Source organism: Liolophura sinensis, chromosome 10 (genome assembly GCF_032854445.1).
Source record: "Liolophura sinensis isolate JHLJ2023 chromosome 10, CUHK_Ljap_v2, whole genome shotgun sequence".
NCBI lineage: Eukaryota > Metazoa > Mollusca > Polyplacophora > Chitonida > Chitonidae > Liolophura > Liolophura sinensis.
This window is the reverse complement of record NC_088304.1, coordinates 32,817,498-32,833,912: the sequence shown is the minus strand read 5'-3', so window position 1 is coordinate 32,833,912 and position 16,415 is coordinate 32,817,498. Positions and strand designations below refer to the sequence as shown.

The following is a 16,415-nucleotide window of genomic DNA, read 5'->3' as shown; positions in this document are numbered from 1 at the left end:
CTCCGTGGGGAGGAAGGACCCTCTCGTGATATTCCACCCTCCTCCCAACTGAATTACACCTCACTAGCTCTGTGGGGAGTGAGAACCCTCTCGTGATATTCCACCCTCCTCCCAACTGAATTACGCTACACTAGCTCTGTGGGGAGTGAGGACCCTCTGGTGATATTCCACCCTCCTCCCAACTGAATTACGCTACACTAGCTCCGTGGGGAGTGAGGACCCTCTGGTGATATTCCACCCTCCTCCCAAGTGAATTACACCTCACTAGCTCTGTGGGGAGTTAGGACCCTCTGGTGATATTCCACCCTCCTCCCAACTGAATTACACCACACTAGCTCTGTGGGGAGTGAGGACCCCCTCGTGATATTCCACCCTCCTCCCAACTGAATTACGCTACACTAGCTCCGTGGGGAGGAAGGACCCTCTCGTGATATTCCACCCTCCTCCCAACTGAATTACACCTCACTAGCTCTGTGGGGAGTGAGGACCCCCTCGTGATATTCCACCCTCCTCCCAACTGAATTACTTACTCTGAGAGGGGCGAGGATCCTGTCATGATACTTGGTGTACTCCCTCACCCAGGAGTTACAGTTGTAAATGTAGGCTGCCATTATGTTCTGGTACACATTCTCAGGCATGACAACAAACCACTTGGACAGAAAGTCCGTCTGTTAAGAATAAAAAAAAAGTCTTTTTTCAAGACATACAGACTTAAGTGGAACCAGAATAGATTCTGATTGGCTGGTGTGAGAAATAGGCAAATCCATGTTATGCCTTGTCTAAGCTGAGTTTTAGATATGGTACATTTATTCGAGCATGATCAAGGCAGCAGGATTTAACCCAGGAAAGCCTATCTCCACTGTCAGCCAATCAGTATCAATTCTGTACATCACTTTAAATGATGAATTTTACTTCATGAAGAATCAGGTTCAAGAGCCTAGAGAAACCTGTGACAACGAAGACATGTATAAAGTTAAAAGCACATCAGAAAACATGGCTATGACCCTTTGTGTCAGTTTACACTACTGTCCTGAAATAACCAACGATGTACAATTCGTTGTCTTATCTGTGAACCTCTTCCACATTTGCTGCACTAAAATGAACAAACACAAAAAGAAAAAGCAAATAAAAGAATCATTATTTTCTTAAATTTAACCATGTGTATGCTGTACTATCACTGGAGTGGTCCTACTCACCCTAAATCTGTTGTCGGAGCAGGTGTGGGTGAAGTCTATCACCAGTTCAAACGGTTTGTGGTAGAACGGCTTAAGCGTCAGTAGCACGTGGTAGATCAGCAGGTCTCCATTAATCTCTCCCACTCTGTAACAAACATGATAGCCATACAGAGATTTACATTTATCATATCCAGCACAGAAACACAATCTGTTTCAAGGTAAAAATGTTTCATTTTTTTTGTATCATAGTGTAAAAAGAAATGACTTCACATACATAATCAGTCACACTTATAAAATTTATTTAATGATTTATTTGTTTTGTGTTTTACGCTGTACTCATGAATATTTCACTTTTATGTCAGCGGCAAGCTTTATGGTGGGAGGAAACCAGGCAGGTGCAAGTTTTACAGGAAAGGAAAACACTAAAATTTGTCCATTCCACTGAAATAGTTTGTATCAAGGTTCATTCAGCAAATGCATTTGCAGATAAATATGTAAATAGTTCATTTTGTTTCCATTCATCCATTACTTAGCTTCTCTTACATTTACTTACTTGAAGTTTAACAACAGTATTTAGTAATATCAGGGGAGTATATGCCCCTGGCATTTGTACAGGCCATACCAATTTATAAAGCTGACTCACTGGAATGTTAAACCCACAAGGCATGACATCTCATCTCCTCCAGTTACAGTCAAATAATATCACACTGACCCATTACTGCACTTGTGTTGTCCACATAGGCAGAGCTCCTACAGCACGTGAGCTCAAATCTCAAATCTAATGTATTTTATTTATTTACTTATTTCACTGAATGGTGCTTCACACAGTACTCAAGAATATTTCACATATATGACAGCACCAAGCATTATGGTGAGAAGAAATCGGGCACAGCCCGGGGGAAACCATTACCCTTGGTCCCCACGTATGGTCGGAGAGGAAGCCAGCATGAGCTGGACTTGAACTCAGAGTGACTGTATAGGCGAGAGGCTCCTGGGTCATTACGTCCATTAATAAGCCATCTTACTTGTATTTGCGTGCGATGTAGTAGAAGACAGGCCTGCCCTCCTTGCTCGTCCCTGCCTGGTAAAAAATGTGGAGATTCTTCAAGGACTTGAACTCGTCCTTCTCGTGCATGTGGTGTTTGGACATAATCTCTTCAAACTTGGTACTTGTCATGTCCATGCTGTGCAAAAAAGTACACAAAATCAATACAAAAACTATAATAGCATGGATGAAATAAACATTATTAGACAAGTATCACTAATTTCTATGTGAAAATAGTTAAAAGTAATGTATGTATTTGTATACACAACTGATCCATTGTGTATTTCAGGACATGTTTACCACCAATTTTAAACTTTATAGGAAAAATTCTTTGTAAAGCTGGGCTCCTCATTAATAATGATTTGATTTCAGTGTGAAGCTGGGCTCCTCATTAATAATGATTTGATATCAGTGTGAAGCTGGCTCCTCATTAATAATGATTTGATTTCAGTGTGAAGCTGGGCTCCTCATTAATAATGATTTGATTTCAGTGTGAAGCTGGGCTCCTCATTAATAATGATTTGATTTCAGTGTAAAGCTGGGCTCCTCATTAATAATGATTTGATTTCAGTGTGAAGCTGGGCTCCTCATTAATAATGATTTGATTTCAGTGTAAAGCTGGGCTCCTCATTAATAATGATTTGATTTCAGTGTGAAGCTGGGCTCCTCATTAATAATGATTTGATTTCAGTGCCTCTGTGGTACAGTAACAACCATCTACATGTATTTATTTCCTTCACTGGGGTTTGACTGTCTAAAACAAGTTGCCCACTTGTACTGTCACACTTTCCGCACTGTATACAGTTTATAACAAGGAGGTAATTCACGGATATTGCAGAGTAACATCCGAGAATGATGTGTTTTTACACAGCTTAGAACTGACACGAGGAAAATCTGTCCCACTAAAGCCCTGAGTTTTCTGCTGATTCAAGGTGTGTGTCCTCTACATGGACATGTATTTCAACACTGCTTTCCCTGGGAACGTAATGAAGAGCCTGTTCCTGGTCACCATTTCCAGCAGCCAACGCAGTATATAACCCTACAACCATCAAACAGGAGATGAACTGTAGTAGAATGCTAAGCGCCTGCAACTGGTGAGCTAGTGGCCTGCCACTTGAAAGCCTTTAGCCAGGTTGGTGTGGTGATATATACATTCACATGCCTGGTCAGTGAATCACTCACTGAGAATCTAAAGGCCTGTGCTCTGGGGGGTCCTAGGTACGCCAGCAGGGTAGCCATCTTGTCAAACGGCCGACGGCCAACCGCTTTGTGGTCCCTAGGAGGAAAAGAACAATTTTCGCTGTATATCTACTGTCTCGTCCAGTACAGATTTTCAACACAACATGGACTTGTGCAATACCACTTCACAAGGTACAAAACCGTTATTTTTCAACAGCCAAAATAAATACCTTTAACAAAATATGATCCTCCTCAGTGCACATGTTACTGCTCAAAATTGGTAAGAAAATACTAACATTTATATCCTTTTCTAACTTTACAATCACATTAACACTATAAATCGTACAGGTATGAATTTGATATTTAGCGATAAAGGCAGCAATTTGAGCTGTTCTTGATAACTTTCATTTGATTAGCCTATACAGGTTTTTTGCGGTATAGCCTTTTTAAAGCCATACCCCACTGGAACACCATGCCACAGGTTAACATATTTCATAAACTGTTTATTCATATCTGATTAAAGGTTATAAATCAAATGCTTTGGTCAGCGTACCGACTACTAGACAGATAGTCTCCAATTTTCTCCTGATTGTTCCACAGCAGACGATGCAGCGCCAGGACGTTAGCATCATGGATGGCGTTGATGAAAGAGAGGCTGTGATTTCCCGCATCTACCGTCTCACAGTCTGACACGATCTCCATGAAAAACCTACATTATCATGTAACAATTTAAATAAAGTGCTTATTTGATACTGCTTGTATAAGGTCATACTCAAGGATTTTTCTCATGCACGATGGAGGTCAATTTTATATATACACGTAAAGGAGACATGAGTGCCTAGGGGTATACCACCAACCTTTGGCAAGCTGTGGATGAACTTTCTCACGTGTGAAGCATAGATACATCTATGAAACCCCTTTTTAGTTGGAAGACCAGTGATCTTCTATGAATGCTAGCCTGAGCTTAATGTCACCAAGGTTGTACAAAACTTTTCTCGACTCTATTATGCCAAAATTTATAGGTAGAAAGATAACCAAGATATCCACACATAAACAGAAACATTTAGATATTCTCAGACCATAAGTTTGCAATTCGTCTAAAAAGGTCTGTGCAGAGACGTGAAAAGCCAACAGATGAACTCATCAGACGACAATAGTATCAGTAACAAAGAGTCCTGACTTACTTCCGGCCAGACTCAAAGTTGGTTTTCAGGAAGTCATTGAAGGCTCTCATGTGTTGTTCCTTACTAAAGAGCAGGTGGTTTGCAATGTTCTGCATGATCTTACACATAAGCATCAGTCCGCGCTTCACACGCGGCGTCGGCTCCTCATCAATAATTCCCGATTCCAGGGGAGAGACTGTCACGGAAAGAAATACACGTAAATAAATAAATCTATGGAGGTATCTAACAAATACTGATTATATATTTGACTGGTGTTTTACGCTGTACTCAAAAATATTTAACTTATACAACTGCAGCCAGCATTATAGTGGGAGGAAACAGGGCAGAACCCCGGGGAAACCTGTGACCATCTAAAAAATAAACAAAAGCTATGGAAATATCTGAAAACATCTGAAGAATATTTGATTGAACATTTTGTAGAGTTACTGTTTAAAAAAAAAGGTCCAGTCACTGACATGTAACACCTCTCCTGTGACTTGGTCTGTTATTAATATCCCAATGATATGGCTGAAATTTTTCCTTATGTACAAGTAGCATTATAGCGCCATAATCCTATGCATTATTATTTTGATATTTCCATTTTCGTAAACATTCATCATGTAACACTTGTGAGACATTTAAACAGAACACTTATATCCATACTACTCAACATACATTTAATGTCTGACCAACAATGAGACAAATACAATTATTTTTAAATTTCTATATTCTGGATGTCTGAATGATAAAAAAATATTTTAAACAATATACATTCAAAGTATAGCCATATATATACATGTATATACATGCAGTTGGTATGTACTGTTTAAAGATCAGATGTTAGCAGTAACATTTGTCATGGTATTAATAAAGGCATACAAAAGGGGCAAAATACATGCAGCATTGAGAAATCTCATAACACAGCTCGAAGAAATTTCATAACACAGCATGGTGAAATTTCATAATACAGCATAAAGAAATTTCACAGTATGGTGAAATCTCATAACACAGCATGAAGAATTCTCATAACACAGCGTGAAGAAATGTCATAACACAACATGGTGAAATCTCATAACACAGAATGAAGACAGCACAAGGCAAAGATGTGACAGAACAGGGGTAGAGAGCCGCAGGGGTAGAGAGCATGAACCAAACTCACAGCCCTCTATGACCTACATGTATATGTACATATATATGTGTACACATTTCAACAGGCTTCTACAGATGTCACCATCTTGTGAAGCATCACCACTATCTACCTACTTTACACATCAGTGCAATTTACCCTAACTCTTTAATCTTTTGAACTGACTCTGCAACCAATATTTTGAAACATTCTGAAGAGCTCTGGGGTGTAGAGATATAATTTGCACAGTTTTAGGAAATCTGCATCCTTATTGACACAAATCAATTCAGCATAATTTTCATTACAACTGTACACATAAAAAAACAGAACTTATAGGTCAAACAGGTCGAGGATTTACTGTAGCTGAAATAATGCCAAAGTTGCTTAAAGCAATCATCATTCATTCAGTCTGCATTAAACAAGATAAAATGTTTAATATATTTGTTGCATATCTAATTCTATGTATCCCATTCTCATAGAATAATGCTTCGTTAAGTTAATCAATGCAAAAACAACTAAATTTGTTAAAATTATCAATGTGAAGACTTATAAAACATAGCAATCTACAGGGCCTTCTCTTACAGATATATGTATAAAGTGCAGGGAGAATGTTTGGTTGTCAAATTTTTTCAAAACCTTAAGACATAATCAAAGTGAATAGTGACATTCTGCTAACAACATTTAGTTCTTTCAAACACAAAGTTATTTTTGTTACCGTGGAGATGTTGACTGTTAATTTTGTTAATTTTCATGATGTAAAAACCATCACCGCAAAAATCAAAGACACAAAATTCACAAATTAAAAAACTAAAACACTTGAAACTGCAGAAACAAAATTGACGCTGGGAAAACTTTAGGACCACTCTAAAGACTGCACCGCATAAACCCAACATTGACACTTTCAGTAAAACAACTAACTAACAACCCCCAGAAACTCATACTTGAAGCATAATGTGCCAAAACTTTTAATGATCAACTGTTATTCATTTTTTCTGCATGTAACTTTAAAATCTTTTAAGTGTAACTAACAAATGTTTTACAAGTAAATGGCAGGGGAAAAGTGTAACTACATTTATTTCTAGCGATGGTTGTTGAAAAAGAAGCTAATCAGACAGAGAAACTCTTTTAGACAAGCTCATCAGGTGAAACAGTGCAACTGATAAATGTTATATATAAAAGAGAAGCTAGTCAGTCTCACAAAGTGTAACTGACAAATGTTCTAAAAGAGAAGTTAGTCAGTCTCACAAAGTGTAACTGTCAAATGTTCTAAAACAGAAGCTAGTAAGTCTCACAAAGTGCAACTGGCAAAAGCTTCGGAAGAAAAGCAAATCCAAAGAAACAATATATAAACTGACATATGTTTTAGTACAAATGTTACGGCAAAATCACTAAAGAAAGCCCAAAAAAAACAACAGGCCAGTCAATCTTACAAAATAGAACATTTGCCAGTCTCACAAAGTGTAACGGGCAAATGTTCTAAAAAAGTGAAACTGACAAATGTTCTAAAAGAGAAGCTACTCAGTCTCACAAAGTGTAACTGACAGATGTTCTAAAAGAGAAACTACTCAGTCTCACAAAGTGTAACTGACAAATGTTCTAAAAGAGAAGCTAGTAAGTCTCACAAAGTGCAACTGGCAAAAACTTCGGAAGAAAAGCAAATCCAAAGAAACAATATATAAACTGACATATGTTTTAGTACAAATGCTACGGCAAAATCACCAAAAAAAGCCCAAAAAAAAACAACCGGCTAGTCAGTCTTACAAAGTAGAACATTTACCAGTCTCACAAAGTGTAACTTTCAAATGTTCTAAAAAAGTGAAACTGACAAATGTTCTAAAAAAGAAGCTATTCAGTCTCACAAAGTGTAACTGACAGATGTTCTAAAAGACAAGCTAGTCAGTCTCACAAAATGAAACTGACAAATGTTCTAAAAGAGAAGCTAGTCAGTCTCACAAAGTGTGACTGACAAATGTTCTCAAAGAGAAGCTAGTCAGTCTCACAAAGTGTAACTGACAGATGTTCTAAAAGAGGAGATAGTCAGTCTCACAAAGTGTAACTGGCAAATGTTCTAAAAGAGGAGCTAGTCAGTCTCACAAAGTGTAACTGACAAATGTTCTAAAAGAGAAGCTAGTCAGTCTCACAAAGTGTAACTGACAAATGTTCTAAAAGAGAAGCTAGTCAGTCTCACAAAGTGTAACTGACAAATGTTCTAAAAGAGGAGCTAGTCAGTCTCACAAAGTGTAACTGATAAATGTTCTCAAAGAGAAGCTAGTCAGTCTCACAAAGTGTAACTGACAAATGTTCTAAAAGAGGAGCTAGTCAGTCTCACAAAGTGTAACTGACAAATGTTCTAAAAGAGGAGCTAGTCAGTCTCACAAAGTGTAACTGACAAATGTTCTAAAAGAGGAGATAGTCAGTCTCACAAAGTGTAACTGGCAAATGTTCTAAAAGAGGAGCTAGTCAGTCTCACAAAGTGTAACTGGCAAATGTTCTCAAGAGGAGCTAGTCAGTCTCACAAAGTGTAACTGGCAAATGTTCTCAAAGAGAAGCTAGTCAGTCTCACAAAGTGTAACTGACAAATGTTCTCAAAGAGAAGCTAGTCAGTCTCACAAAGTGTAACTGACAAATGTTCTAAAAGAGGAGCTAGTCAGTCTCACAAAGTGTAACTGACACATGTTCTCAAAGAGAAGCTAGTCAGTCTCACAAAGTGTAACTGACAAATGTTCTAAAAGAGGAGCTATTCAGTCTCACAAAGTGTAACTGGCAAATGTTCTAAAAGAGGAGCTAGTCAGTCTCACAAAGTGTAACTGGCAAATGTTCTAAAAGAGAAGCTAGTCAGTCTCACAAAGTGTAACTAACAAATGTTCTCAAAGAGAAGCTAGTCAGTCTCACAAAGTGTAACTGACAAATGTTCTCAATGAGAAGCTATTCAGTCTCACAAAGTGTAACTGGCAAATGTTCTAAAAGAGGAGCTAGTCAGTCTCACAAAGTGTAACTGACAGATGATCTAAAAGAGAAGCTAGTCAGTCTCACAAAGTGTAACTGACAAATGTTCTAAAAGAGGAGCTGGTCAGTCTCACAAAGCGTAACTGATAAATGTTCTCAAAGAGAAGCTAGTCAGTCTCACAAAGTGTAACTGACAAATGTTCTAAAAGAGGAGCTAGTCAGTCTCACAAAGTGTAACTGACAAATGTTCTCAAAGAGAAGCTAGTCAGTCTCACAAAGTGTAACTGACAGATGATCTAAAAGAGGAGCTAGTCAGTCTCACAAAGTGTAACTGGCAAATGTTCTAAAAGAGGAGCTAGTCAGTCTCACATGTAACTGACAGATGTTCTAAAAGAGGAGCTATTCAGCCTCACAAAATGAAACTGACAAATGTTCTAAAAGAGAAGCTAGTCAGTCTCACAAGTGTAACTGACAAAAGCTTCAGAAGAAAAGCAAAACCAAAGAAACAATGTATAAAATGACATATGTTTTAGTACAAATGTCACCAAAAAAAAACTGTAACTGCACTAACTGAAGCTTATTCAATCTTAAGACAGAGGTCAACTTAAGACAGTAAGATAGCATATTTAAAGTGAAATTAAACAAAGTGGCCAGCTGGTTAAAAATGATTAAGACTAAAGTGCACAGCAAAGGGCACAGGAGTTTGGAATAAATATGCTCTTGAACAGCTGCTGTACATTTATTTCAGTGGAATTTAGGCATGAAAACTAAATTATACAAATTTGAAAATGGTCCTTATTAAACATGGTGTTTTGAGTAGTGTGGTGTTGAGTTTCTGGGGCATAGCTAATATTGACAAAACCACATCCAAAACCACAATACAGGACAGCCCAGTTTTACCTATGGCTGGGTTGATGTAGCGCAAAAAGATGACTGTGCCGATGACCGTCCAAACGGCATCGAAGGAACTCTGCTGGAATCGTTGTGTGACCACTTGATAGAGACAATGGCACATGCTGCGCAATTTGGGGGGAAACCTGAAGAGAGGCAGGAAGAGCCAGACTGAAGAACGTGCGTACAGACAAACACACAATCAGACAGACAGACGGAAGGCCGCAAATACTGACAGTCAGACCCGTATGTGCACACTCATTCACATGGCCTCATGCCTTTACATACGGAGAAGTAAAGATGCCACGAAATATGTTTGTTAGTGTGCTGGGCATGCAGGAACATCTCTGATATACTCTAACCAGAAGCAATGGTGATCAGGCCAGAAGTCAGACGTGGGAAAGAATCCCTCCCCCTACTCCCAACCCCATTCTGAAAGATTCTATGTGTAAGTACCACAGCTCCAAATTTTGAAAATGTTTCACTCTGGGAAGAACTAACAGTACATCCATTGTTATTTCATTAGAAAGGCACTGCTCTACTGAAAAAACTGTGAAAAAATATATTTAAAAGCTTAACAATTTAGCACTCTCTAAGCCAAAATCTTTAATGGAAGAGTAATAGGCTCTGGACCCATACCACATCTTACTCCACCCCCTTCCCCAAGCACAACTTCAAAGTTAGTCTAGTTCTGATTTTAGTAGAAATGTCTTTGATGAAGCGTTATTTGGAAGATAAACATTCAGCATTAGGGGGCAGAATATCCGCCTGCTGTTGCATATGATGCAAACTGGAAGATGCACATGTTAGTTAAACAGGCAGAATGGGTTAGTACCAATGCACCCTTGTCATTGGCTGTCCACAGGGGTTACCATGGTAACATTACCTATAACAGGATTGAGAAAACGCAGAAAAATGACCCTGCCCGTGGCGAGCAGACTGTCCTGGGGGAATCGTAGGTTGATTAGATGGAACAAACAATGGCACATACTCCGCAGCTTGGGTGGAAATCTGTGGGGTTTGATTGGTTCTGGTTAGAGATGGTTAGCCACTGAATTCATTCAGTCATTCGGCAAAGAAACACTGGTGCACTTACATGTATATCACTATAGACATAGGGGTACATTTTCCTGTGCTATGTTTACTCCGCTGCACATTATGCATGAGTAATACGTGGGAAGGTCTGCCAGCAACGTGCGGATGGTTGTGGGTTTCCCCCAGGGTTTGTGCCCAGTTTCCTCCCACTATCGTATAAGTGAAGTATTCTTGAGTACGGCGTAAAACACCAATCAGGGAGATAAGTAATACATTATCAGTTTGCCTACGAATGAACAATATGCACTGTGTGTGCATACAGGGGCCGCGATTATTTTAGACAGGAAGCACTCCCCATTAAAATTCCAAGCACATGATCAAGAAAAACTGTAGAGAAAATATTTTTATGACCATATAAGGACAAAATTTTCAAGAAATGGCCAACTGTCATACAGACATGATTGTGTATTGAAGAAGAAGTTGTTGTGAATAAATTCCGAATGGATGGTCACATATCTTCTTGTTATGCATCCAAAATTAAAAGACAAAAAAGCACTTCTTACCTTCTGAATATTTCTTAAAAGTATTTTAACAAAATATATAAAATCAATTTTCTAAGTTTGAGATAATCACACTGTTTAGAAGTGGTCCTTTTGCAGATTTTGTTGTAATGAATACAATATATGACACGTCTGTTTACAAAATTCTACGTATATTATCAAGATTTACTTGACTACATACATTTAACATTGAATGTATAATAGATTTCTCATATCATCTTTTGGTAATTGCCCACGGATTGTTACATCACAAACAAAAACAGGCGTCAATTTAATTATCACACAAGAATCCCATCTATACGTTGCAAATGTATCATCTCATAGAATAAAATTAATAATCGTTAGCCAAGAAAAAAAATAAAATATAAAATTGAAAACAAATGAAAATTAAGAAAGACTGTGTCAATATTCTTCTGTTAAGAATTAAATTGAAGAATAGCAGTTAATTTCAAATGGAATTGTTTTAATAATAATGGCAATCTTTTAGTAAAAGGGTAGTGTTATCAGAAAGGTGAAAATTACAGTAAGAAAAATACAGCTCACTTCATTTGTATACTTTCATTAGAAAAGTATTTATTTGATTAGGGCTTACTGGTGTACTCAACAACTATTTCAGTTAGGACACCCGGGCCAAATCTAGAGCCATTTTACTACCAACCTCTCAAACTAATCAAGCGGTCTTAAAACTAACAAAAAAATTGAACAAAAATATGATGGTTTTCAAACAAATTTCTTTCCTTTACAGACTTAAAAGTTTTCAAAAGCATCAGTTTGAGTTGCATTTATACAATTTTTTTTATGTATGGAGACAATGTCAAATTTAAAGTTTTGAATCAGAAGCAATTTTTTGACAGGTATGGCCCTGGACACAGCTGTCAGATTTTTGGGTACACATAAGGAATCTGACAAACTGTTAAATGTTCTTCAAACTGATTATGTTGTCTAGTAAATGCAGACAACTTACACATAGTTACCTCTTACTTTAGATTGGGGTTTACAGTATTAATAATTGAACTCAACATTCCCCGATACATTAAACAGGTTGACGGAAAAAATGTTCAAACTCACTGTTTAGCCGAGGCTACGATGACATTAAACACTTTCTGAGTGATGATCATCAGGTTCATTTTGTTCTTCTCGATGTCTTCATCAGAATCAATCCTGACAACAACAACAGCACATAATTATCTTGTACATATGTATATATAGAAATGGAGTGTGGAGCATTAAAGTATGACCATTGTACACATTAAAGGAGATGGTGACTTTTAGTACATTCTGTATGAAATAAATTTGAATTTTCTCACCCTATAAAACCAAAAAGCACTGCATGGTTGCAGACATGCAAGGCAAATTTTTCCACTGATTTTGGTCAGTAGGTTATGTCATGTGATCCAGTAAATCATGTGACACAAACAAAGCATCACAGGTCAACATAATTCCATGTTTTTGAAAAGTCGCTGGATTAGACAGTCACATATTACACTGACAAAGTGAAATCGCCAACATATTTCTTCACTTGTATCAGACTTGTTTGATACAAGAGAAATCTGAAGCAGACAAGATCTAGTATGATATATGCAGTCGCCAGCGCTGACACGCTAGGCAGATTTTTAGAAATTCACAAGATAAGCCTGTGGTGTCCATGTATGTGAAAAAGTCTGTCCGTTGTTTCCCCAGCTTTAGATGCAAACCCCTGAAAACTTGCCTCAGAGCAAAATCTGTAAAATCTGGTTAAAATGATAAAAATAAAGCAAATGCTGAAAGATGATATTTGTAGGAACAAAGCATGAAACAAATCTGTCAAGTCTTACTCAATCATTTTTTTGAGATATTTCTGACCGTTACTTCCCACATGAAAAGACAAACAGACAAACACACTCCAAGGTGGACTGGTACAAGTCAAAATGCTCCGAAGCAGACCAGAATTGGGCCTTTATTACTGAGCATAAAAAAAGTTATTTTACTGGGGTTTACAGCCGTGCACAGTTTACATGCAATGGCAGTAAGATTTATGCGCTGAGAAAACTGGCCTGCCCAGAATAAACCACCGACATTCAGCAGGCACCTAAGTAACCTCTGGACTATTCAGTGGTTGCAGTAGAAACTTGAACTGGCCATACTATACCCCCGCTTACCTGGCAGGATCGATTTCATACGAGATAATCCTCTCTGGCGCCTTGTCCTGCTGGAACATCTCCATGATCAGGGGTTTAAGAAGTTCTCTGAGGTAGCCCTGCCCGTAGTACCGGAAACAGTAGGCCATGATCTTACTGGCTAGACTGTTACCTCGGAATAGAGTCTGCATGCAGTCTGCAATCTCCACCTGCAGGCAAGCACATGTACAAAATTACAATTTATTTATTTATTTTATTGGTGTTTTACCCCATACTCAAGAATACTTCATTTTACAGTATTTCACTTAAGTTCAGCATTTTTCAAGTGTTACGCTTAACTCTGATTGATTTATCCACCTATTGAAAGCCACTGTAGAGTTTTTCATCATGTTTAATTAATTTCCTACCATAAAACTTGAGTCTTAGCATGAAAAAACATCATTTTAAGGCCTTTGTGTGCTTCTGAATGGGTAGTTTTGTGTATAATGTATTGTGAAAAACAGCACACATTGTAGGATGGCAGTCAGCATTATGGTGGCAGGAAAGCAGGCATATATGAGTGACTTCTTTGATTTTGATTTATCTACTCAAAAATATTTACGACGACGGCCAGCTTTATGGTAGGTTGAAACCGGACAGAGCTCGAGGGAAACCCACAACCATCCGCAAGTTGCTGGAAGACCTTCCCATGTACGGCTGGAGAGGAGGTCAGCATGAGCTGGGGTCAAACTCATGGATTATTACGCAGATCCAAGTGAAACCTCCGAACATCCACAGGTTGCGGGAACCCACCCCATGACCAGTGGGGAAGCCAGCATTATATAATCTTCATTTTATATCATCATTACATTCATGCACCATATAAAATGATAATCAACAAATCGTAGGATAATGAATATTAAATTCCACTAAGTAACAGAAATCTCTAGTTCAGCCCACAATGAACCAATCAGATCACTGAATAAACTATGCCAACTTTTTCCAATTCTTAGAAATGCACCGCAGACATTATTCGATGAGAGGCTAGAATTAGGAGATAAACACTGCAAAATGTCTGGGAATTTGTTAAAATCTAAAAGCTTACCTCTTTAGAGAACATATTCCACAGCAGCTGGTAGAGGAGATGTTTGGCATCAAACAGGTTCACGAACACACGTGCCAGTTCATCCTCACAGAGACAAGCATACAATCAATCAGCAAGATGTCGAGAGGCATATTTAATATCCAGTGTAAATACAAATACATAAATCATGGTAAAACTGCTTAATCAATACTGCAGGTTTACAACACAGGAGAGTCAAGCCTTATTGACTGCCCTTACATGTACAGCCTAGAAACAAAATCTGAAATAAAATGATTTTCATCACATTCGATCGAGATCATAATGGCTCTGTTATTGTCTCCAAACATATGCTGGTTTTTGAGCAGTCAGTCAGTTACATCATGGTGTCTTGTACTGTCTAAACTCTGTCTAAAATGTTAAACTTTATCTAGGATATAAATCCTCGTAATCCACCAGTGTGAGGTTCCCGACTGAAAATGCAAACGATCTCCGATTGGTGGGTAAGAGAATCCCTTCCATCAAAATCAGCGGATATTTAGCAAAATGATCAGTTTTGGCCATTTTGAAAGGAAATCAGGATTTCCCTTCAAGAATGAATTCAGTTGAATATTCTCATCCCTGGATTGGGAAAAATTATTGGGAAATTATTTCATCTAACTGGAGCAACAGCAGTTCACTTTTTTATTCCGTGAGCTCACATCAGATTCTGACTAAAAAAAAATTTCATAAAATATCAGTGTGATATGACTAGCAGAAAGATATGAGAAAAGTCTATTACAAAAATGGTGTAAAATGTTAATTACCACTTGATTGAAAGAGACGACACTGGCCAATGCCATGGCTATGGGGAGCTCTCCTTTGTCCCCAATCATGGTCACTAGCTCAACAAGTCTCTCAAACCGGTCAGCTAGTGCAGTCTCTGCAAGTGTCTCAAACTCGGTCCCCTGCTGGAGAATCTTTGTCAGCACCTCCATGAAAGCAGCCCGGGTCTGTGGGTCTTTATGGTAACCCAAGGCTACAACAACAACAAAACAGTATACATGTACATGAATATGTTGTCAAGACCAATCTGGCCTGAACTATTTGTGAACTGAGCGAACTACCAATTCTACCCCGCTGTTACCTGTGGTCCGTGTGCAAGTATACACAATGGAAATAACCTTTCAAACGACATCGAATATGTCACGCACTAAACACTGGCCAGTACGTTTACCTCCCTGAGGAATTTGTTTCTCAGCCTTGCAATCTGGGCTCAGCGGTATGACGCCATAATACATGTGCAATAAACTTTTACATTTCTACGTCACGCAACAATAAGACACAACGTCACACATACACAGCTTTGAAATATCTAGGTCAACTGCAATGGAATAATCTTGCTGTTGATTGGTCCAAAATGTATGACCTCTGCAGAGTGACAGAAAAAGAACAGCAGCAAATAGCTGCATGGAATATGTTGTTTTGCCTCGTTTTTGAACGAGATTTTAACACCTTTGTCTTGGTGTTTATTGTGTAACCTGATATCGCTGAACCTTGTTTCCTACCTCATCAAACTTCTTCGGAACGAAACATGGTTCAGAGGTATAGGGTTACACAACAAATACCAAAACGAAGGTGTTAAACCCTTAAACAAACTATGGTCCCTTTCAATAAATTCCTCATGACAGCATTAGTGGAGGAAACCATAGTGTCTTGGGCTAACGACCACACTTTGGTGATAACTCTTGATGTACAAACCTGCATACCATGATAATGTTGGAAGAGCCTGCAATAAATGGCATGTATCACTGATTGTCATGAGCAGGCTGTGATGTGCTGGAACTGAAGCCCTATCCTGTGTGCGTCTGTGGTGGAAAGCTGAACACCCTTCTACTCTCTACCTAACCTTACTAATATAATTATAAACTACAGCCCAAGGAATGTGAAATGAGTCTATTGCTCTTCTTCTATTTATGTTCCTTTTGTAACTAACGACCAATTGTCTTCTAGTACAATTCGTTGGTCTTCTCCACCCACAAAGGGCCTATCAGTTATTCTGTCTGTAATGGAGGACCTGGCCCCACCCCTCATTATGACATGACTTTAAAGAGAATGCATTACACCAAAATGTCATAT

General features: G+C 38.4%; 1 protein-coding gene across 1 annotated transcript in view; it reads right to left on the bottom strand.

Moving 5' to 3' along the window:
• The window catches only part of LOC135477118 (neurofibromin-like), a 98,394-nt gene that overhangs the window by 38,732 nt on the left and 43,247 nt on the right, over positions 1 to 16,415 (bottom strand). Inside the window, 12 exon segments of the mRNA XM_064757273.1 lie at positions 531 to 668; positions 1,197 to 1,320; positions 2,201 to 2,389; positions 3,403 to 3,431; positions 3,433 to 3,496; positions 3,953 to 4,108; positions 4,584 to 4,758; positions 9,535 to 9,671; positions 12,189 to 12,281; positions 13,259 to 13,446; positions 14,322 to 14,405; positions 15,104 to 15,315. Coding sequence (XP_064613343.1) covers positions 531 to 668; positions 1,197 to 1,320; positions 2,201 to 2,389; positions 3,403 to 3,431; positions 3,433 to 3,496; positions 3,953 to 4,108; positions 4,584 to 4,758; positions 9,535 to 9,671; positions 12,189 to 12,281; positions 13,259 to 13,446; positions 14,322 to 14,405; positions 15,104 to 15,315 — 1,589 coding nt within the window.